The sequence below is a fragment of the Hemitrygon akajei genome, chromosome 14 (genome assembly GCF_048418815.1).
Source record: "Hemitrygon akajei chromosome 14, sHemAka1.3, whole genome shotgun sequence".
In the NCBI taxonomy this organism is placed as follows: domain Eukaryota; kingdom Metazoa; phylum Chordata; class Chondrichthyes; order Myliobatiformes; family Dasyatidae; genus Hemitrygon; species Hemitrygon akajei.
In genome coordinates this window covers 103,631,295-103,654,554 of record NC_133137.1, presented here as the reverse complement: position 1 = coordinate 103,654,554, position 23,260 = coordinate 103,631,295, and the positions used below count along the sequence as shown (strand labels likewise).

At 45.0% G+C, this 23,260-nt stretch overlaps 1 protein-coding gene across 1 annotated transcript in view; it reads left to right on the top strand.

The window, feature by feature from the left end:
• The window catches only part of smo (smoothened, frizzled class receptor), a 57,558-nt gene that overhangs the window by 29,852 nt on the left and 4,446 nt on the right, over positions 1 to 23,260 (top strand). The window contains exons 5-11 of the mRNA XM_073066840.1: positions 1,020 to 1,239; positions 4,703 to 4,826; positions 6,761 to 6,853; positions 7,842 to 7,950; positions 17,512 to 17,697; positions 20,042 to 20,190; positions 23,089 to 23,223. Coding sequence (XP_072922941.1) covers positions 1,020 to 1,239; positions 4,703 to 4,826; positions 6,761 to 6,853; positions 7,842 to 7,950; positions 17,512 to 17,697; positions 20,042 to 20,190; positions 23,089 to 23,223 — 1,016 coding nt within the window. The remainder of the gene's footprint in view (positions 1 to 1,019; positions 1,240 to 4,702; positions 4,827 to 6,760; positions 6,854 to 7,841; positions 7,951 to 17,511; positions 17,698 to 20,041; positions 20,191 to 23,088; positions 23,224 to 23,260) is intronic.

The following is a 23,260-nucleotide window of genomic DNA, read 5'->3' as shown; positions in this document are numbered from 1 at the left end:
CAAATTCCTCTACCCCATTCTGCACTGACCGTTTACTTCTCACCCACATTTACTTCCCCCATTTGCCCCTCCCTGCCCCTCCTTCTCCTATGGTCCAATCTCCTGTTTATCAGATTCTTTCTTTTCTAGCCTTTGACCTTTCCCACCCACCTGACTTAACCTATCACCCTCCCCCCCCACCTTTTTATTCTGCATCTTCTCCCTTCCTTCTCTGTATTGAAGAAGAGTCTTTGCCCAAAACCAACTATCTATTCATTTCCATTGATGCTGCCTGGCCAGCTGAACTCCTCCAGCATTTGTGTGTGTTGCTTTGGATTTCCAACATCTGCAGACTTCCTCGAGTTTATGAAATACTAATTAAATCTAACCACAATGCCATTTTAACTCGTTTGCAGACATTTCCTGATGGTCATTTCAAGGAAGAAGGAAGTTTTGATTAGACCAGATGCCCTTGCCAGCAAAGTGAAAAGTTCAAAAAGAGTGCATTTGCCTCTAAGCCAGAGTCATAGTTGAATAGCATAAAAACCGTCCCTCTAGCCCCCCCCCCCCATTTCATTGCCAGCTATCATGCTTATCCATACTAAATCCTACATGCCTATACTTGACCACAGAATGCATTGTTACACCTATTGCAGTGCTCAGAGACTGACATGCTATTTGGTCCTGCTGAAGGATCTCGGCCCAAAATGTCAACTGTACTCTTCTCCATAGATGCTGCCTGGCCTGCTGAGTTCCTCCAGCATTTTGTATGTGTTGCTATTTAAAATCCTGCTTTGGTTGAGATGTTAAATTGAAGCCTCTCTGCCCTCTCAGATTATTGTGAAAGATGGATCTTTGTAATATTTTTATCATTACTTCACAGAAAATAATATATTTTTTCCTGGTGACATGAGCAATATTTATCCCTTATTCATCCTCATTCATTTAAAAAGTTGCCGTCCTATTTGTGTGAGCTTGCTATGTTTTAAGTGTTAATGGACAAAGAGAATAATCTCACTGTAATACTGTTTCTCTGACAGGTCCAATGAAACACTCTCTTGTGTTATAATTTTTGTGATTGTCTATTACTCGCTCATGTCTGGAGTGATCTGGTTTGTGATGCTTACGTACGCCTGGCACATGTCCTTCAAGGCTCTTGGCACCACCTATCAGCCTCTGTCTGGCAAGACTTCCTACTTCCACCTTATCACCTGGTCAATCCCGTTTATACTCACCGTTGCCATCCTAGCATTGGCTCAGGTAAAAGTACACCCAATTGCATTGTCCAGAAATTGGATATGTTGGATGGGACAGGCTGGAGGGTAACAACTTGGAGGTCCAATGTAATTATGGGTGGATAACGTGAAGGATTTATATTTTTATCTTGGGAATGTGGTGATGGAGATTATAGATGGCAGTGGGGGTTGAAACAGGATTAGGAAGTCATGTAAGATTTTGAATGATAATTTAAGTATTGAGTGATGTTAGCTTGATGATGATAGAAACATAGGAACAGAAATTGGTTATTTAGCCCCTGAAGTATGTAAGTATTTTCTTCTGTCAGTAAGGTTAGCTTAGGTTACTGCCCATTATGCTGCTGGTGTTTAGGGCTGCAATAAAGGTCCTCCATCTCTGTCTGTCCATACCATTGCACACAGATATAGAAGGATCCTTCATTGCTGTTTCCACAAAAATATTTTTTTTTGACCAGGCAGGGTTTTTAACCCTGAGCTGAACCCCGAAAGCTGGAGGACTGGTGGACTACTCTTAGTCTGACCTCTACCCTTTGACCTATTTGGCGTGGATGACCCTACCAAGAGTCAAAGCACAGGCCCTGATGCTAGCCAACATAGCTCTCTGGGTCATTTAGACACACAAGCCTCCAAACCCTTTGACAAGGTCGTGGTCCACTTGGAGGTTCATTCAATAAAATCATGGCTAATCTGTTATGTACTTCCACATACCTATTTTTCTCCATGTTCCTTAATACTTTATTGGTATCAGTGTCTTTTAGTCTTAGATTAAAATTGGCAATTGACTCTGCATCAAATACTATTTGTAGAGAAACACCAAATTTATACCATCATCTGTATAAAGATCCAGAGTATCTTAACTTCACTTCTTAAAAATTAGGCTCTAGTTTTTTTTAAGGCCATAATTTCAGTAATATTGTAAATATATTGTCTGCTTAAGCATTCTTTGCTTGTTTACGTGATTCATTATGGGTGATATGTATGAACTACATGAATGAATTGAATTGACTTTATTTCTTACATCCTTCACATACGAGGAGTAAAAATCTATGTTACAAATCCATCTAAATGTGCAATGTACAATCATAGTAATTTATAATAAATAGAGCAGTCAATGTAATATAGAGTACACTCAAGTCAGCGTGAGTTCATCAGTCTGATGGCCTGGTGGAAGAAGCTGTCCTGGAGCCTGTTGGTCCTGGCTTTTATGCTGCAGTACGGCTTATCGGATGGTAGCAACTGGAATAGACTGTGGTTGGGATGATTTGAGTCCCCAGTGATCCTACAGGCCCTTTTTACATACCTGTTCTTGTAAATGCCCCGAATCATGGGAAGTTCACAACTTCAGATGCGCTGGGCTGTCCGCACCACTCTCCGCAGAGTCCTGTGATTAAGGGAGGTACAGTTCCCATGCCAGGCAGTGATGCAGTCAGTCAGGATGCTCTCAATTGAGCCCCTGTAGAAAGTTCTTAGGATTTGGGGGCCCATACCAAACTTACTCAACCATCTGAGGTGAAAGAGGTGATGTAGTGCCTTTCTCACCACACAGCTAGAGTGCACAGACCACGAGGTCCTCAGTGATATGAATGCTGAGGAACTTGAAGCTGTTTACCTTCTCAACTCCAGGTCCATTGATGTCAATAGGGGTTAGCCCATCCCCATTCCTCCTGTAATCCACAACCAGTTCCTTTGTTCTTGCAACATTGAGGGAGAGGTTGTTTTCTTGATACCACTGTGTCAGAGAGATGATTTCTTCCCTGTAGGCCACCTTGTTATTGGCATACGTTGTCATGCCACCAAGTTATATATGTTCATGCCTAATAAAGTAAAAAAGTAAAAACTAAGTAGACACGCCTCCTGTGTTTTTGCTCTTGATTAGGTTTTGGTGTTACAAAATTTAACACTGTCCCCTGGTTTTGGCAACCTAACGAGCAAAAATACTGTTTTTCTCTATTTACTCTTTTCAGTTCCCTCAACATCTAGAAAATTATCATCAAATCACTGCTTAACCTTCCAGATTTCTGGGCATACAACAATTTGTGTGATCTTTCCTCATAATTTAAACCAAGAGTAAAGGTATAATTTTGGTGAATTTGCATTGCATTCCCTCCAAGGACACCAAAATGCTTTCAAATCCCTACTCAGTTACTCAGATTGATGTTTGTTTGGGGATTGGTATGGTTGTAACTTACCTTCCCAGTGCTCCAGATCTTTAGATAGATAGATAGATACTTTATTCATCCCCATGGGGAAATTCAGCATTTTTTCCAATGTCCCATACACTTATTGTAGGAAAACTAATTACATACAATACTTAACTTAGTAAAAATATGATATGCATCTAAAATCACCCTCTCAAAAAGCATTAATAATAGCTTTTAAAAAGTTCTTAAGTAGTTTACTTAAATACATTGAGTCCTAACCCCAGCACTTTAACATATCTTACTCCTGGCGGTTGAATTGTAAAGCCGAATGGCATTGGGGAGTATTGATCTCTTCATCCTGTCTGAGGAGCATTGCATCAATAGCAACCTGTCGCTGAAACTGCTTCTCTGTCTCTGGATGGTGCTGTGTAGAGGATGTTCAGGGTTTTCCATAATTGACCGAAGCCTACTCAGCGCCCTTCGCTCTGCTACCGATGTTATACTCTCCAGTACTTTGCCCACGACAGAGCCCGCCTTCCTTACCAGCTTATTAAGACGTGAGGCGTCCCTCTTCTTAATGCTGCCTCCCCAACACGCCACCACAAAGAAGAGGGCGCTCTCCACAACTGACCTATAGAACATCTTCATAGCGATAATAGCTTGTAATCCATTGACATTTTTGATTATTTTCTGAACCTACCCTTGACAACTGATCAAATACAAAATGTAAATTTACTTGGCTCTAACGCCAAGATTCTTCATTTGAACTGATACTAAACAGATAATTAAATACGTATTAGATTGAAAAAGGATGCTGCGGAGTTGATAATGATGACTTGGATTAATCCTCGCTGGGTTTAGTATTTACTCTTTAATGTGTGTCACAATTAGATCCTTGACATGTTCATGGTCTGAGTCTGCACCCCTAGAATATCCATACCTAAATGACATTGCAGTAAAATTGACTGAATCATAGAGCACGGCAGCACAGAAACAGACTATCTGGCCTGTGTAACCTGTGCCAAGCTGTTACTCTGCCTAGTCCCATCAACCTACATCTGGGCCATTGCCCTCCATACCCCTTCCCAACCATGTACTTATCCAAACTTCTCTTAAATCTTGCAGTCAAACCCACATCCACCACTTCCGCTGGCAGCTCGTTCCGCACTTGCACCATTCTCTGAGTGAAGAAGATCCTCTTAAATATTTCATCTTTCACCCATAACCCATGACCTTTAGTTCTAGCCTCACCCAGCCTCAGTGGTAAAAACCAGCTTACATTTACCCTGTCCAATCCCCATAATTTGGTTTGGTCTTGTTCCATAGGTGGATGGAGACTCTGTCAGTGGGATCTGCTTTGTTGGATATAAGGATTATCACTTCCGGGCAGGATTTGTCCTGGCTCCAATTGGACTGGTTTTGCTGGTTGGCGGCTATTTTCTTATTAGAGGTATGTAGCATGGATCTGTCATACAAAGAATAAAATCCAAAATTAATTCAAACCAATTTCATGATGCTCCTTATTTAAAGTGCCTTAAGGATGCAGTATAGCAGCAGTCGGAGCTCTCTGTCCATCTTCAGTCAGATCCCACTCTTGCAACTAAGTTTTTGCAGTTGTATTTTGACCCAATTTCAGACATTAGCAAATCCCCAGCAGATGATAATTCCTTGGCCAGACCTCATGCAGCAAGACCTACATAATATTTAGGGATGGACTGATAAGTGGCATCATTTGTGCCACAAAAATGCAAGGCAGTGACTAATTTCAATGGCATTACCATTGCCAAAGCCATGACTATAAGCATCCTGAGGGCCAAAAGCTCAAAAGGATCAGGTATATAAATACCCTGGCTACAAAGACAGTTGAGAGCTAGGTAACTCCCAAGGCCTCTCCACCATCTACATCAGGAACAAAATGCCATGCTGTATATTTGAATGAATGAATACAGTTGCATCACCTCCATCCAGGATAAAGCAGCCAACTCATCAATATCCAGTCCTCCATCCTATGCATTTGTTTCTCACATCAGTCAAGCCTGGTGGCTTCAGTGTGTACCGTCTACAGAATGCACTGCAGTTACTCACCTGCGTCACCCTGACTGCACCTTTCAAACCTAATCTCTACCATCAAGAAGGAAAAGGGCACCAGGTCCATTGCAACACCACCACCCACAGGTTCCCTTCCATGTTGCACACCATCCTGATGTGGAAATGTATGAAATCCCTTTCTGTAAGCTCTGTGTGCACATATTCACCCGTTGGGCTGAAGGGCCTAGTTTGTGTGGTGTATAAAACTACAACACTAAGGACTTAAGCATTTTGAGAAGTTGGTCCACCACCATTTTCTTAAGGACAGTTAATGAAGTGCAGTTAGCGTTGGCCTTGCCAGCAACGCCCAGTTCTCAAAAGCAAAACCAGTTCCACCAATCAGTTAAATCATAGCTTGCTTGTTTACAATGCTATTTAGCCACAGTGGCTGTGTAGCCCTTGACACACTCTCCCAACAAATTCCTGTCAATCTCTGCCTTGTAATCTCAGGTGAGTTCAGCATCTCTGGCCTGATAGGAAGGGTTCTGGGTATCCATTGCTTATCCATCATACTGCAAATTCTGCCTGGGAGAAAAGTTCCAATCCCTAGCAAAAATATTGACGACGAGTTAAAAGCTTTTTCCCCTTTTCTCTTTACACTGACAAAGTCCTTATAAGGAGATCTTCACTCTCAGTTCTGAAATATGGCTAGTTTGAAAAATGTGTTTTTCCACAGATGGAAACAGAACTGAAACCATTCAATCCCTCAAGCTAATTCTACCACTCAGTTAGATCATGGTTGATCTTAACTCCATCTGCCTACCTTAGTTCTGTAATCCTTCAGGTTTTAGACAAATAGTTTTATTTTATTTTACTTTATTTAGGGATACAGTGTGGAACAGGCCCTTCTGGCCCAATGAACTGCACCACCCAGCAATCTACCTATCTAACCCTAGCCTAGTCACAGGACAATGTACAATGACTAATTACCCTACTAACCAGTACATCTTTGGAATGTAGGAGGAAACTGGAGCACATGGAGGAAACCCACGTGGTCACAGGGACGATGTAAAATTCTTACAGATGGTTTTGGAAATGAACTCTCAACTCTAAATGCTACGTTACCATGGCACCCAATTACTAAGTGATTACTTCTGAACATCTTAGAGGAGAGCCCCCCCCCCCCCCACCCACATTTAACCCTATGGTCCACCCTCAACAACTGCTCTAGGAGGAACGGAGTGTTAGGTTCTTAGTTCTCTTTGCACAAAGATCCTGATTTTCTTTTGATTTACAGAATGTTTCATTTTTAAATTGGTCACTGGCTTATTTCAGCTTCCACTATTTCTTTTACAGGTGTCATGACCTTGTTCTCAATAAAGAGTAACCACCCTGGGCTCCTGAGTGAGAAAGCAGCCAGTAAAATTAATGAAACGATGCTTCGTCTCGGTAAGAATTGGTCAGCGTAAGATCTCAACTCTATACCTTACAGAGTTGCAGTTAGAAAGCCTCTGGTTTCTCTGCTAGGTATGTGGAGCCCTAGAGAGCAAAATAAATTATGTCAAACCTCTGTAAAATATTGATTTGGCCACATCTCAGAAATCGTGTCCAATTCTAGTCATTTCCCCTTGGGAAAGCTATGAACCATAATGGACTTCAGCTACATGGATAGACCAGAGACAGAGATAAAAGGGAAACAGAAGCAATAAAAGGACAAAGACATCAGTGTTTGGGATAGATACGACAGGTGACTGAGGTAATAACTTCTTCACACATTGAGTACTCATGAACTGAAATTCACTGATGTATTGTGCATGCAGATTCAGCTGTTGCTTGCAAAAGAGAATTTGTTGGATCCTTGAAGAAAAAAACATTTAGGGCTATGGGAAAAGAGCTGGAGAATATAACTGACTAAATCAATTTTGCAGTGGGTTTAATCATAAGAATGGAAAGTAACTATTATAGGTAATCTTTACTGGAAGATATTTAATATAGCAGTAGACACAACTTCTATTTCCTCATCATTAGCACAAGTTATTATTCCATGATTCCTTTTTGAAACCCCTTTCTATGCGACTAACACACTCTCCATTTATAACATGGGAGAAAACACCTGAATTGCTCTTATCCATATTTTCGAAGATTACAAAGGTTGACTTGAGGTCATTTCTCGTAATGTTAAAATAAAATTCCCCACCAAGTTCGTTTTCTCGGTCTGCACTGTTGCAGGTAAATGGAAGCAACAAAAGGTGATTCTATCTGTAGGTGAAAGAACTCAAGCTTATTGCCATGAAATGAGATCGGCTGCAGTTTTTGATGTCTGTGTGCATGTATATGTTTGTGAGGGTGTTTACATGTGGAGGGGAAGTGTTTGAATCATTCTAGCTTTGTGCAGATGTAAAACTGTGATGTTTAAACGATGAATTTTATTTTTCAGGTATTTTTGGCTTCTTGGCATTTGGCTTTGTCTTCATCACATTTGGCTGCCATTTTTACGACTTCTTTAACCAGGCTGATTGGGAGAGGAGTTTCCGTGATTTTGTTCTGTAAGTAACCCGTTCACCTCCTACCCTGTAAGGCGTTACTCTTTAGCTACTAGTTATCTACTCAGTGAAGACTTACAGTGAATTTGGGACATTAATCTCCTGTTTAAGTCAAAGGAGTGCTGAAACTCCTCATTAGAATGCCACATTTCAAAGGTTTAAAGATAATTTATTACCAGCTCTGAAATTCTTCTCTCCAGATAGCCAAAAAACCAAGAAAGAAAAGAACAGCAACACAATCAGCAACCCCAAATCCCTCCTCGTGGCACAAAGAAAAAGTGGAACAGGGACGTCAACCTTCCTTACACAAAAAAACCGAGAAAGATCAGGTGAAAAACACAATATAAAAAACTATAAGAGAAAAAAAAGTCTACAGTCCAAATCTATATCCAAAGATCATAAAACCTGGATAGCATTCTCAGGGCAATGCAGCTGGCCTCTCTCCCTCCAGCAGTGAGTGATCCCCCAGCGATCAAAAGGCAGTCTCCCCTCTCCAATAGCAGAGCGATCTCCCAGCGATCAAAAGGCAGTCTCCCCTCTCCATAGCAGAGCGATCTCCCAGCGATCAAAAGGCAGTCTCCCCTCTCCAATAGCAGAGCGTTTCCCCAGTGATATAAACGCAGTCTCCCCTCTCCAATAGCAGAGCGATCTCCCAGCGATCAAAAGGCAGTCTCCCCTCTCCAGTAGCAGAGCAATCCCCCAGTGATATAAAGGCAGTCTCCCCTCTCCGGTAGCAGAGCGATCCCCCAGTGATATAAAGGCAGTCTCCCCTCTCCAATAGCAGAGCAATCCCCCAGTGATATAAAGGCAGTCTCCCCTCTCTGCCAGCAGAGCGATCCCCCAGCGATCAAAAGGCAGTCTCCCCTCTCCGGTAGCAGAGCGATCCCCCAGCGATCAAAAGGCAGTCTCCCCTCTCCGGTAGCAGAGCGATCCCCCAGTGATATAAAGGCAGTCTCCCTTCTCCGGTAGCAGAGCGATCCTCCAGTGATATAAAGGCAGTCTCCCCTCTCCAATAGCAGAGCGATCCCCCAGTGATATAAAGACAGTCTCCCCTCTCCGGTAGCAGAGCGATCCCCCAGTGATATAAACGCAGTCTCCCCTCTCCAATAGCAGAGCGATCCCCCAGTGATATAAACGCAGTCTCCCCTCTCCAATAGCAGAGCGATCCCCCAGTGATATAAAGACAGTCTCCCCTCTCCGGTAGCAGAGCGATCCCCCAGTGATATAAACGCAGTCTCCCCTCTCCAATAGCAGAGCGATCCCCCAGTGATATAAAGGCAGTCTCCCCTCTCTGCCAGCAGAGCGATCCCCCAGCGATCAAAAGGCAGTCTCCCCTCTCCGGTAGCAGAGCGATCCCCCAGCGATCAAAAGGCAGTCTCCCCTCTCCGGTAGCAGAGCGATCCCCCAGTGATATAAAAGCAGTCTCCCCTCTCCGGTAGCAGAGCGATCCCCCAGTGATATAAAGGCAGTCTCCCCTCTCTGCCAGCAGAGTGATCCCCCAGCGATCAAAAGGCAGTCTCCCCTCTCCGGTAGCAGAGCGATCCCCCAGTGATATAAAGGCAGTCTCCCCTCTCCGGTAGCAGAGCGATCCCCCAGTGATATAAAGGCAGTCTCCCCTCTCTGCCAGCAGAGCGATCCCCCAGCGATCAAAAGGCAGTCTCCCCTCTCCGGTAGCAGAGCGATCCCCCAGCGATCAAAAGGCAGTCTCCCCTCTCCGGTAGCAGAGCGATCCCCCAGTGATATAAACGCAGTCTCCCCTCTCCAATAGCAGAGCGATCCCCCAGTGATATAAACGCAGTCTCCCCTCTCCGGTAGCAGAGCGATCCCCCAGTGATATAAAGGCAGTCTCCCCTCTCTGCCAGCAGAGTGATCCCCCAGCGATCAAAAGGCAGTCTCCCCTCTCCGGTAGCAGAGCGATCCCCCAGTGATATAAAGGCAGTCTCCCCTCTCCGGTAGCAGAGCGATCCCCCAGTGATATAAAGGCAGTCTCCCCTCTCTGCCAGCAGAGCGATCCCCCAGCGATCAAAAGGCAGTCTCCCCTCTCCGGTAGCAGTGCGATCCCCCAGCGATCAAAAGGCAGTCTCCCCTCTCCGGTAGCAGAGCGATCCCCCAGCGATCAAAAGGCAGTCTCCCCTCTCCAGTAGCAGAGCGATCCCCCAGTGATATAAAGGCAGTCTCCCCTCTCCAATAGCAGAGCGATCCCCCAGCGATCAAAAGGCAGTCTCCCCTCTCCGGTAGCAGAGCGATCCCCCAGCGATCAAAAGGCAGTCTCCCCTCTCCAATAGCAGAGCGATCCCCCAGTGATATAAAGGCAGTCTCCCCTCTCCAATAGCAGAGTGATCCCCCAGTGATATAAAGGCTGTCTCCCTTCTCCGGTAGCAGAGTGATCCCCCAGTGATATAAAGGCAGTCTCCCTTCTCCAATAGCAGAGCGATCCCCCAGTGATATAAAGACAGTCTCCCCTCTCCAATAGCAGAGCGATCCCCCAGTGATATAAAGGCAGTCTCCCCTCTCCAATAGCAGAGCGATCCCCCCAGTGATATAAACGCAGTCTCCCCTCTCCAATAGCAGAGCGATCCCCCAGTGATATAAAGGCAGTCTCCCCTCTCTGCCAGCAGAGCGATCCCCCAGCGATCAAAAGGCAGTCTCCCCTCTCCGGTAGCAGAGCGATCCCCCAGCGATCAAAAGGCAGTCTCCCCTCTCCGGTAGCAGAGCGATCCCCCAGCGATCAAAAGGCAGTCTCCCCTCTCTGCCAGCAGAGCGATCCCCCAGCGATCAAAAGGCAGTCTCCCCTCTCCAATAGCAGAGCGAACTCCCTGTGATATAAAGACAGTCTCCCCTCTCCGGTAGCAGAGCGATCCCCCAGTGATATAAAGGCAGTCTCCCCTCTCCAATAACAGAGCGATCCCCCAGTGATATAAAGGCAGTCTCCCCTCTCCGGTAGCAGAGCGATCCCCCAGTGATATAAAGGCAGTCTCCCCTCTCCAATAGCAGAGTGATCCCCCAGTGATATAAAGGCAGTCTCCCTTCTCCGGTAGCAGAGTGATCCCCCAGTGATATAAAGACAGTCTCCCCTCTCCGGTAGCAGAGCGATCCCCCAGTGATATAAACGCAGTCTCCCCTCTCCAATAGCAGAGCGATCCCCCAGTGATATAAACGCAGTCTCCCCTCTCCAATAGCAGAGCGATCCCCCAGTGATATAAAGACAGTCTCCCCTCTCCGGTAGCAGAGCGATCCCCCAGTGATATAAACGCAGTCTCCCCTCTCCAATAGCAGAGCGATCCCCCAGTGATATAAAGGCAGTCTCCCCTCTCTGCCAGCAGAGCGATCCCCCAGCGATCAAAAGGCAGTCTCCCCTCTCCGGTAGCAGAGCGATCCCCCAGCGATCAAAAGGCAGTCTCCCCTCTCCGGTAGCAGAGCGATCCCCCAGTGATATAAAGGCAGTCTCCCCTCTCCAATAGCAGAGTGATCCCCCAGTGATATAAAGGCAGTCTCCCTTCTCCGGTAGCAGAGTGATCCCCCAGTGATATAAACGCAGTCTCCCCTCTCCAATAGCAGAGTGATCCCCCAGTGATATAAAGGCAGTCTCCCTTCTCCGGTAGCAGAGTGATCCCCCAGTGATATAAACGCAGTCTCCTCTCTCCGGTAGCAGAGCAATCCCCCAGTGATATAAAGGCAGTCTCCCCTCTCCAATAGCAGAGCGATCCCCCCAGTGATATAAAGGCAGTCTCCCCTCTCCAATAGCAGAGCGATCCCCCAGTGATATAAAGGCAGTCTCCCCTCTCCGGTAGCAGAGCGATCCCCCAGCGATCAAAAGGCAGTCTCCCCTCTCCGGTAGCAGAGCGATCCCCCAGCGATCAAAAGGCAGTCTCTCTTCTCCGGTAGCAGAGCGATCCCCCAGCGATCAAAAGGCAGTCTCCCCTCTCCAATAGCAGAGCGATCCCCCAGCGATCAAAAGGCAGTCTCCCCTCTCTGCCAGCAGAGCGATCCCCCAGCGATCAAAAGGCAGTCTCCCCTCTCCGGTAGCAGAGCGATCCCCCAGTGATATAAAGGCAGTCTCCCCTCTCCAATAGCAGAGCGATCCCCCAGTGATATAAAGACAGTCTCCCCTCTCCGGTAGCAGAGCGATCCCCCAGTGATATAAACGCAGTCTCCCCTCTCCAATAGCAGAGCGATCCCTGCAGTGATATAAACGCAGTCTCCCCTCTCCAATAGCAGAGCGATCCCCCAGTGATATAAAGGCAGTCTCCCCTCTCTGCCAGCAGAGCGATCCCCCAGCGATCAAAAGGCAGTCTCCCCTCTCCGGTAGCAGAGCGATCCCCCAGCGATCAAAAGGCAGTCTCCCCTCTCCGGTAGCAGAGCGATCCCCCAGCGATCAAAAGGCAGTCTCCCCTCTCTGCCAGCAGAGCGATCCCCCAGCGATCAAAAGGCAGTCTCCCCTCTCCGGTAGCAGAGCGATCCCCCAGCGATCAAAAGGCAGTCTCCCCTCTCCAATAGCAGAGCGATCCCCCAGCGATCAAAAGGCAGTCTCCCCTCTCCAATAGCAGAGCGATCCCCCAGTGATATAAAGACAGTCTCCCCTCTCCGGTAGCAGAGCGATCCCCCAGCGATCAAAAGGCAGTCTCCCCTCTCCGGTAGCAGAGCGATCCCCCAGTGATATAAACGCAGTCTCCCCTCTCCAATAACAGAGCGATCCCCCAGTGATATAAAGGCAGTCTCCCCTCTCCGGTAGCAGAGCGATCCCCCAGTGATATAAAGGCAGTCTCCCCTCTCCGGTAGCAGAGCGATCCCCCAGTGATATAAAGGCAGTCTCCCCTCTCCAATAGCAGAGCGATCCCCCAGTGATATAAAGGCAGTCTCCCCTCTCCAATAGCAGAGTGATCCCCCAGTGATATAAAGGCAGTCTCCCCTCTCCAATAGCAGAGCGATCCCCCAGTGATATAAAGGCAGTCTCCCCTCTCCGGTAGCAGAGCAATCCCCCAGTGATATAAAGACAGTCTCCCCTCTCCAATAGCAGAGCGATCCCCCAGTGATATAAAGGCAGTCTCCCTTCTCCGGTAGCAGAGCGATCCCCCAGTGATATAAAGGCAGTCTCCCCTCTCCGGTAGCAGAGCGATCCCCCAGCGATCAAAAGGCAGTCTCCCCTCTCCGGTAGCAGAGCGATCCCCCAGCGATCAAAAGGCAGTCTCTCTTCTCCGGTAGCAGAGCGATCCCCCAGCGATCAAAAGGCAGTCTCCCCTCTCCAATAGCAGAGCGATCCCCCAGCGATCAAAAGGCAGTCTCCCCTCTCTGCCAGCAGAGCGATCCCCCAGCGATCAAAAGGCAGTCTCCCCTCTCCGGTAGCAGAGCGATCCCCCAGTGATATAAAGGCAGTCTCCCCTCTCCAATAGCAGAGCGATCCCCCAGTGATATAAAGACAGTCTCCCCTCTCCGGTAGCAGAGCGATCCCCCAGTGATATAAACGCAGTCTCCCCTCTCCAATAGCAGAGCGATCCCTGCAGTGATATAAACGCAGTCTCCCCTCTCCAATAGCAGAGCGATCCCCCAGTGATATAAAGGCAGTCTCCCCTCTCTGCCAGCAGAGCGATCCCCCAGCGATCAAAAGGCAGTCTCCCCTCTCCGGTAGCAGAGCGATCCCCCAGCGATCAAAAGGCAGTCTCCCCTCTCCGGTAGCAGAGCGATCCCCCAGCGATCAAAAGGCAGTCTCCCCTCTCTGCCAGCAGAGCGATCCCCCAGCGATCAAAAGGCAGTCTCCCCTCTCCGGTAGCAGAGCGATCCCCCAGCGATCAAAAGGCAGTCTCCCCTCTCCAATAGCAGAGCGATCCCCCAGCGATCAAAAGGCAGTCTCCCCTCTCCAATAGCAGAGCGATCCCCCAGTGATATAAAGACAGTCTCCCCTCTCCGGTAGCAGAGCGATCCCCCAGCGATCAAAAGGCAGTCTCCCCTCTCCGGTAGCAGAGCGATCCCCCAGTGATATAAACGCAGTCTCCCCTCTCCAATAACAGAGCGATCCCCCAGTGATATAAAGGCAGTCTCCCCTCTCCGGTAGCAGAGCGATCCCCCAGTGATATAAAGGCAGTCTCCCCTCTCCGGTAGCAGAGCGATCCCCCAGTGATATAAAGGCAGTCTCCCCTCTCCAATAGCAGAGCGATCCCCCAGTGATATAAAGGCAGTCTCCCCTCTCCAATAGCAGAGTGATCCCCCAGTGATATAAAGGCAGTCTCCCCTCTCCAATAGCAGAGCGATCCCCCAGTGATATAAAGGCAGTCTCCCCTCTCCGGTAGCAGAGCAATCCCCCAGTGATATAAAGACAGTCTCCCCTCTCCAATAGCAGAGCGATCCCCCAGTGATATAAAGGCAGTCTCCCTTCTCCGGTAGCAGAGCGATCCCCCAGTGATATAAAGGCAGTCTCCCTTCTCCGGTAGCAGAGCGATCCCCCAGTGATATAAAAGCAGTCTCCTCTCTCCGGTAGCAGAGCGATCCCCCAGTGATATAAAGGCAGTCTCCCCTCTCCAATAGCAGAGCGATCCCCCAGTGATATAAACGCAGTCTCCCCTCTCCAATAGCAGAGCGATCCCCCAGTGATATAAAGGCAGTCTCCCCTCTCTGCCAGCAGAGCGATCCCCCAGTGATATAAAGGCAGTCTCCCTTCTCCGGTAGCAGAGCGATCCCCCTGTGATATAAAGGCAGTCTCCCCTCTCCGGTAGCAGAGTGATCCCCCAGTGATATAAAGGCAGTCTCCCCTCTCCGGTAGCAGAGCGATTCCCCAGTGATTAAAAAGGCAGGCTGCTGGGGCTCATCTTCCACATTCAGCTCAATGTTTCAGTCTCCTTCATTGCATTAATAGATGAACAATGGAAGGTTTAATCAGCACATTGGAATTGGACATTGGCACGCAGCAGTCCAACATGCAACACAAAAAACAAACGTACGAGATGATGAGAGGCATTGATCGGTGGATAGTCAGAGTCTTTTTCCCAGGGCTGAAATATTTGCCACAAGAGGGCACAGGTTTAATATGCTGGGGAGTAGGTACAGAGGAGATGTCAGGGGTAAGTTTTTAATGCAGAGAGTGGTGAGTGTGTGGAATGGGCTGCCGGCAACGGTGGTGAAGGCAGATACGATAGGGTCTTTTAAGAGACTTTTGGATAGGTACATGGAGCTTAGAAAAATAGAGGGCTATGGGTAAGCCTAGTAATCTCTAATGTAGGGACATGTTTGACACAACTTTGTGGGCTGAAGGGCCTGTATTGTGCTGTAGGTTTTCTATGTTTCTATAAAGGACATAAAAGAAGTGAACTACATGGTTTCATGATCTATCCAGAAGATGTTGACCAAAGGAAGATTCCCTGCATCTTTTGAAAATTTCTGATCTAGGAAAACTTTCATTTAACTTTAATAGTGAACAGATTGATCTTAAACATAGTAAAATTTAGGAGTTTGCGTAGCATTTTTCAACATTGGTTTGAATTCATCTTGGCTTGCAGACACAGACTCAGTGAGGCACGTAGAATCTTCCTGTGCGCTACCTGTACTAGGAATTGTGTTTCATAGGTTCATGCTGTTTCCGACTATTCTGTTTACTGGAGAATGATATCAAGAAGCAGCAAGGAAGGAATAGAACTGGAGCTCCTTAAATCTAAATATAATTTACACTCCAATTATCAGTGTTGAACTCAGTGGGTAGCAGGTTGTGGTTTCAGGTTTCCTTTAGAGATCTGAGCACAATCTAGGCTGACACTTGAGCATGAAGACAAGGCGTAAGAATTACAGTCTTACATTTGAGGTGGTAAAATCCAGCCACTGCATGTAAACTATTTGAAAAGCAGGGGTGCCCTGACAAGTATTTACCTCTGGTAAAGATCACTAAAGGCAGGTTAATCAATTATTTCAAAGCTGACTGTGAGTCCTAATTGTGTGAAAATTGACTGGCACGTTTAGACCATAAGACCTAAGATATAGGAGCAGATTTACGCCATTTGGCCCATCAACTTTGCTCTGCCATTTTATCATGGCTGATCCATTTTTCCTCTCAACCACAATCTCCTGCTTTCCCCCCGCATCCCTTCATCTCCTGACCAATCAAGAATCTATCAACCTCTGTCTTAAGAAATTTGGCCTCCACAGCTGCTTGTGGCAATGAATTCAATAGATTCACTACTTCTGTCTAAAGAAATTCCTCCTCATCTCCATTCTAAAAGGACCTTTATTCTGAGATTGTGTCCTCTGGTCTTAGACACTACCCCCATAGGAAACATCTTCTCCACATCCACTCTGTAAAGGCCTTTCACCATTGATAGCTTTCAATTAGGTCACTCCTCATTCTTTTGAATTCCAGTGAACACAGGTCCAGAGCCATCAAATGCTCTTCATATGTCAAGACGTTTAATTCTGGAATCATTTTCATGAACCTCCTTTGAACCCTTTCCAGTTTCAACATATCCTTTCTAAGATAAGGGATCCAAAACCACTCATAATATTCCAAGTGAGTTCTCACCACTGCTTCATAAAGTCTCAACATCACATTCTTCGTTTTATATTCTCGTCCTCTTGAAGTGAATGTTAACATCGCATTTGCCTTCCTCACCACAGACTCAACATGCAAATTAACCTTCAGGGAATCCTGCACAAGGACTCCCAAATCCTTGTGTGCCTCAGATTTTTGTATTTTCTCTGCATTTAGAAAATAGTCAACCCTTTCATTTCTTCTACCAAAGTGCATGACCGTACACTTCCTGACACTGTATTCCACCTGCCATTTCTTTGCCCATTCTCCTAATCTTGCCTTCTGTAGCCTATCTATTTCCTTAAAACTACCTTCCCATCAACCTATCTTCATATCATCTGCAAACTTTGCAACATAGCCATCAATTCCATCATCCAAATCATTGACATATAACCTAAAAAGAATTGGTCCCAACACAGAGCTCTGTGGAACACCCCTACTCACTGGCAGTCAACCAGAAAAAGCTCCCTTTATTCTCACGCTTTGCCTCCTGCCAACCAGCCACTGCTTTATCCATGCTAGAATCTTTCCTGTAATACCATGGCTTCATAGCTTGTCAAGCAGCCTCATGTGTGGCACCTTGTCAAAAGCCTTCTGAAAATCCAAGTACGCAACATCAACAGATTTTCCTTTGTCTATCCTGCTTTTTATTTCTTCAAAGAATTCCAATAGATATGTCAGGCAAGATGTTCCCTTGAGGAAACCATGCTGACTACGACATCATTGTGTTCATTAAACACTTTGAGATAGTCAAATGTATATTCTCTTCCTTCCTAAAATTCAACACTAATTTTCAGTTCACAGAGATATCATTGGAGTTATTAAATAAGATATGACATAATGGACCATTGTATATTATAGCTGGCTATTGCTGGGCATAGATATATTGAGGTACGTATGAATAATAATTGTTGCATTTTTGTCTATATGTGCTCTGTGGTCTGGATAATATTTATTATCCTGTTTGTAAAATGTGTGTGCATGTTTGTGCGTATAGTAGCTCAACGCACACATTTGGTGGAGTTTTCATATTTGATTGACTTTGTTTAATTCCGCAGGTGCGAAGCCAATGTTTCCATTGCTGAGCAAACCAACACGCCTATCCCTGAATGTAGCATCAAGAATCGCCCCAGTCTCCTGGTGGAAAAGATAAACATATTTGCCATGTTTGGGACAGGTATCGCCATGAGCACCTGGGTATGGACCAAAGCTACAGTCTTGATCTGGAAAAGGACATGGCTAAGGTAAGAGAATTCACTTTGGCATTGTAAGATGGTGGAAAAGTTAAAATTACTGCAAGCAAAAGTGATTTTATTGCAACTTTAATGCGCTCTTATCATGTCTGGTTACCCTGCTATCCCTCTTGAAGGATAAATAATTTTGCTAAGAAAGGAGATGAATATTCCCAAAGTGTCCTCTGTTTCTAAAAGCTCTTCAATTTCTGAAAAGATCCCCTTAAATGCAACATTCAAATAAATCAGCGTTGATCTCCAGCTCTTTCCTGATTTCCATAATTCTTCAACATTTTTGCCTAAGAATGAGTTATCTCAGTTTGAAAACTTTCATTTGATCCCCAGCCTTAACATCCTTCAGGGTAGAGAGTTCCAAATTTATGCCACCTTTTATATTGACAAGTAGTTTCTAACCTCATCCATGAAAGCCTAGCTTAAAATTTAATGTTACACCCGCATCTGGATGTTCCCTCCACAATGAATAGCTTCTCTTTGTCTCGCTGGCTGACTTATTTAATTATTTAAATCATTCACTTAAATTACCCAATAATATCCACACTCAAGGAATACAACCAAATCTGAGAAACCCATCTTGATAATTTAACTGCCTGGTGACTACTTATGTGAGATCAAGATCTTAATAATGTGAAGAAATGAACCACAGCACCATATTCTATACTTTCTAATGCTAACACCATTAATCAGCCAAACGTTAGAGGTCTGAATAGATGCTTTGTTCACTAGTTAAACAATCAGAGCACCCTGTTCTTAATATTTCATTTCAGTAATGGAACATGCACAATGTCATATACATGGATGTCTGAATAGGATGTTTCTTCCCTTTTCCTTCTCTTCCCTTTCTTCCATGGTCTTCTATCAGAATCCCCCTTTTCCAGCCCTTTGTTTTTTTTTATCAATCAATTTCCCAGCTCTTTACTTCATCCTTCCCCCTCCTGATTTCACCTATCACCTTGTACTTCTTCCTCCCCCCCCCCGACCATCTTCTCTTCTTTTCCAGTCCTGATAAAGGGTCTCAGCCCGGAACGTTGACTGTTTACTTTTTTCCACAGATGCTTCCTGGCCTTTTGAGTTCTTCCAGTATTTGGTGTGTGTTGCTTTGAATAGGATGTTTGTTAATTTTGAGAAGCCCTTGACAAAACAGCTAATATCCTTAACGCAGGTTGTCAGAATGGTTGGAAGAAAGCAGGTAAAAATAAAACATGTTGAGTACGTGACAGGAAGCTTCAATTTTTAAACCATTTCAATTGGAGGAGACGGGAGAGACTGGGAGAAAGAAATAATCTGACAAAGATATTTTTTTCATTGATTTAGACAAACAACAGACAGCATTAATTACACTCAGGAAATAATTGCACTCAGGAAAATACCATCAAATACGATGAGAATTTTGTGGTAGTTAATAAAACACGAGACATTATCACAGGTTAGGACCATGTTTGGCTTGACATGTACTGTATTAGAAAAGATTTTATAGAGTATTACAGATACTCTGTATAGGATTGATGAAATCATGACTGTGCCAAATAAAAGACAATAAGAAGGGTCTTTTATGAAGAATCCATGATGAAGTCAGGAAGATACAAATTCAATTAAATCCTATCAATCAACGTATTAGTGGAGTGAGGCTCCAAGATATGATGAATTCTTCTGGAGGGATATTTTAGCAAGATTTTAAATAAACCATGCAGCTGATACTACACCTTCTTCTTTATTAGACCTCACCAATATTACTTTCCATTGAGTTCATCCTCCTGAATGATGATTACCTCAAGGGCGTAGTAAATCAAGGCCATGCACCCAATCTGATAAAGATTGTTAATCAACTCATAGTGGAACTTTTCCTTTTGCACTACAGAAGTGAAAGTTCCCAGTGCCAAGAAGCTCCCACCATTTTGTGTTTTACAGAAAAGATTAAAGGTTTGATATCCTGATTCTGAAGGTGCAAGTTATGTGAAATGATCTGTGACATGGCTTAGACTGGGTATAATGTCTCAAGTTATAGCGAAACGAACTATTGATAAGGACAGCTGTTGGTCAGTGCAGTTTTCTCAACAACTCCACCTTCCCACTTCTCCTTAGCCTCCTTTTCAACCTGAGTTGAATGTCTTCTTATTCCCGCATCTGCCCGTATATTCTTCCTGTGACCGTGTGGCTTTCCTCTGGGTGCTCCAGTTCCCTCCCACATCCTAAAGGCATGTAGTTTAGTAGGTTAATTGATCACTTAGGTGTAATTGAGTGGCATAGACTTGTTGGGCCAAATGGGCCTGTTACTATGCTGAATCTGTAAATAAAATTAAAACAATTAAATCATTTTCAAAAATAAAATTACTTTCAGAATTATTGGCCGAAGTGATGATGAGCCAAAGCGAATCAAGAAGAGCAAAATGATTGCCAAAGCCTTCTCAAAGCGAAAGGAATTACTGAAAAACCCAGATAAAGAACTGTCATTCAGCATGCAGACTGTCTCTCACGAAGGCCCAGTGGGTGAGTACTCATTCTACATGGATTTGTTCCATTGATGACTAATTAAACTGGAAGTTCTCTGTAGGTTCAGGCAGCATTAGAGTTAATGTTGGACTCTAAAGCATTACAGTCCTTTGTCAGGTAATATTTTAAATGGGTTGGAAATGGGCTGGGGAGGGAGGAGATAGTAAAGGGAGAGGTTGGTGCCAAGAAGGAAATAAGGGAGCAATTAAATGATGGAAAAGAATAAGGGACAAAACAAAGGGAGGTGATCATGGCCCAAGACAGGAAATGAAAAATTGAAATAAGAAACTGTAAACGTCACCAACAGTTGTTACCATAGCTGGTAAAAGCTGCGATCTGTGTGACTATATGTCTGAAAAGATAGGACAGGTGAAATGAATCAGAAGAGGAGCTGCAGTTCCTTAAGCCTTTGTTGATCTTCATTGAGAAATTAAGCCAAGGTGAGTCTATGCAGGAGTAGGACAGAGAATTAAAATCTCAGGCAATCACACTTGCATTCTGACCGAGGTTAAACAGTGATCTGCGTTTAATCCTGTTTTAGAGCAATCACATTATGAACAATGGATACAGTATACTAAATTGTAAGTTACTTTGTTTAACTTTGTTGGAATATCTTGGGTCAATAGACAGTAGACAATAGGTGCAGAAGTAGACCATTCGGCCCTTCGAGCCTGCACCGCCATTCTGAGATCATGGCTGATCATCTACTATCAATACCCGGTTCCTGCCTTGTCCCCATATCCCTTGATTCCCCTATCCATAAGATACCTATCTAGCTCCTTCTTGAAAGCATCCAGAGAATTGGCCTCCACTGCCTTCCGAGGCAGTGCATTCCAGACCCCCACAACTCTCTGGGAGAAGAAGTTTTTCCTTAACTCTGTCCTAAATGACCTACTCCTTATTCTCAAACCATGCCCTCTGGTACTGGACTCTCCCAGCATCTGGAACATATTTCCTGCCTCTATCTTGTCCAATCCTTTAATAATCTTATATGTTGCAATCAGATTCCCTCTCAATCTCCTTAATTCCAGCGTGTACAAGCCCAGTCTCTCTAACCTCTCTGCATAAAACAGTCCGGACATCCCAGGAATTAACCTTGTGAATCTACGCTGCACTTCCTCTACAGCCAGGATGTCCTTCCTTAACCCTGGAGACCAAAACTGTACACAATACTCCAGGTGTGGTCTCACCAGGGCCCTGTACAAATGCAGAAGGATTTCCTTGCTCTTGTACTCAATTCCCTTTGTAATAAAGGCCAACATTCCATTAGCCTTCTTCACTGCCTGCTGCACTTGCTCATTCACCTTCAGTGACTGATGAACAAGGACTCCTAGATCTCTTTGTATTTCTCCCTTACCTAACTCTACACCATTCAGATAATAATCTGCCTTCCTGTTCTTACTCCCAAAGTGGATAACCTCACACTTATTCACATTAAACGTCATCTGCCAAGTATATGCCCACTCACTCAGCCTATCCAAGTCACCCTGAATTCTTCTAACATCCTCATCACATGTCACACTGCCACCCAGCTTAGTATCATCAGCAAACTTGCTGATGTTATTCTCAATGCCTTCATCGAAATCGTTGATGTAAATCATAAAACAGCTGTGGTCCCAATACCGAGCCCTGTGGCACCCCACTAGTCACCACCTGCCATTCCGAGAAACACCCATTCACCGTTACCCTTTGCTTTCTATCTGCCAACCAGTTTTCTATCCATGTCAATATCTTCCCCCCAATGCCATGAGCTCTGATTTTACCCACCAATCTCCTATGTGGGACCTTATCAAATGCCTTCTGAAAATCGAGGTACACTACATCCACTGAATCTCCCTTGTCTAACTTCCTGGTTACATTCTCGAAAAACTCCAATAGATTAGTCAAGCATGATTTGCCCTTGGTCCTGAACAAAGGGGAAGAGTGGAATTGAAAGAGGACTATTTGTTGGTGCTTGTTAAAAAATAATTCTTAGGGGCTGCAGTCATGCTAAATAGGAAGGCCAAGGCTGAGTAGAGTCCAATTAGACTAGGCTTCATTCATTAACCAGTTCAAAAAATGATAGAATCATGGATCCTATTCTACAAGCCAGAACAAGTTTACCTGGCTAAGTGCCTTGGCTTTGATGAAATTTTTTTGATTTCAGTTGAATAGATTTACCTCTGATTATCCATCTGTGGAGTACAAAGAGACATTTTACTAATACAGGAATCTGCCTGCCCTTGCAACTCCCAGTTCAACAACCCTCACTCCAACTACCAATCTTACTTTTGTCCTATTTGTTTAACCATCCTAACCAGGAATTAGCTTCCCTATCCTCACATCCCAGGCAATCTGACACTATCTCCTCCAATCTGCTATCCCACAGCAAAAAGCACTTCTGTGTTCCACTGCAATCTTCTATCCCTCCTCAAAGCAAATCGGCCTCCAACTTCCAGTAAGGGGCTATACTATTGATGCATTTAAACACAGGGATTAGAAAGAAAGAGTCTTTCTCTTGTGGACGGTGTTTTACATTTGTACAATTGCTATAGAAGAAAGTAGGTTAGTAAAAAGAACTTCCTGGGTGCCTAATTCTAAGTAACAACATTACGAGGGTCAGGTGGCAGGAGTTTCACATAAGACATATTAGAGGAGGGAAAGGGAGGATTAGCAAGCTTAATCAATATCTAAAAGACATCCTGTGTTTTTAACAACACGCACAAAATGCTGGAGCAACTCAGCAGGTTAGGCAGCATCTACGGAAAAGAGTACAGTCAACATTCCAGGCCGAAACCCTTCAGCAGGCCCTAAACATTGACTGTACTCTTTTCCTGAATGCTAAGTTGCTCCAGCATTGTGTGTGTTGCTCGGATTTCCAGCATCTCCAGATTTTCTCTTGTCCTGTGTTTTTAGCTGGAATCAACTTTGATCTGAATGAGCCATCTGCTGATCTTTCATCTGCTTGGGCTCAACACATAACCAAGATGGTGGCCCGAAGGGGAGCCATTTTACCTCAGGACATTTCTGTCACTTCAGCAGAGACACCAGGTGAGTTTGCCACTTTGATAAGTCAATTAATAAACCT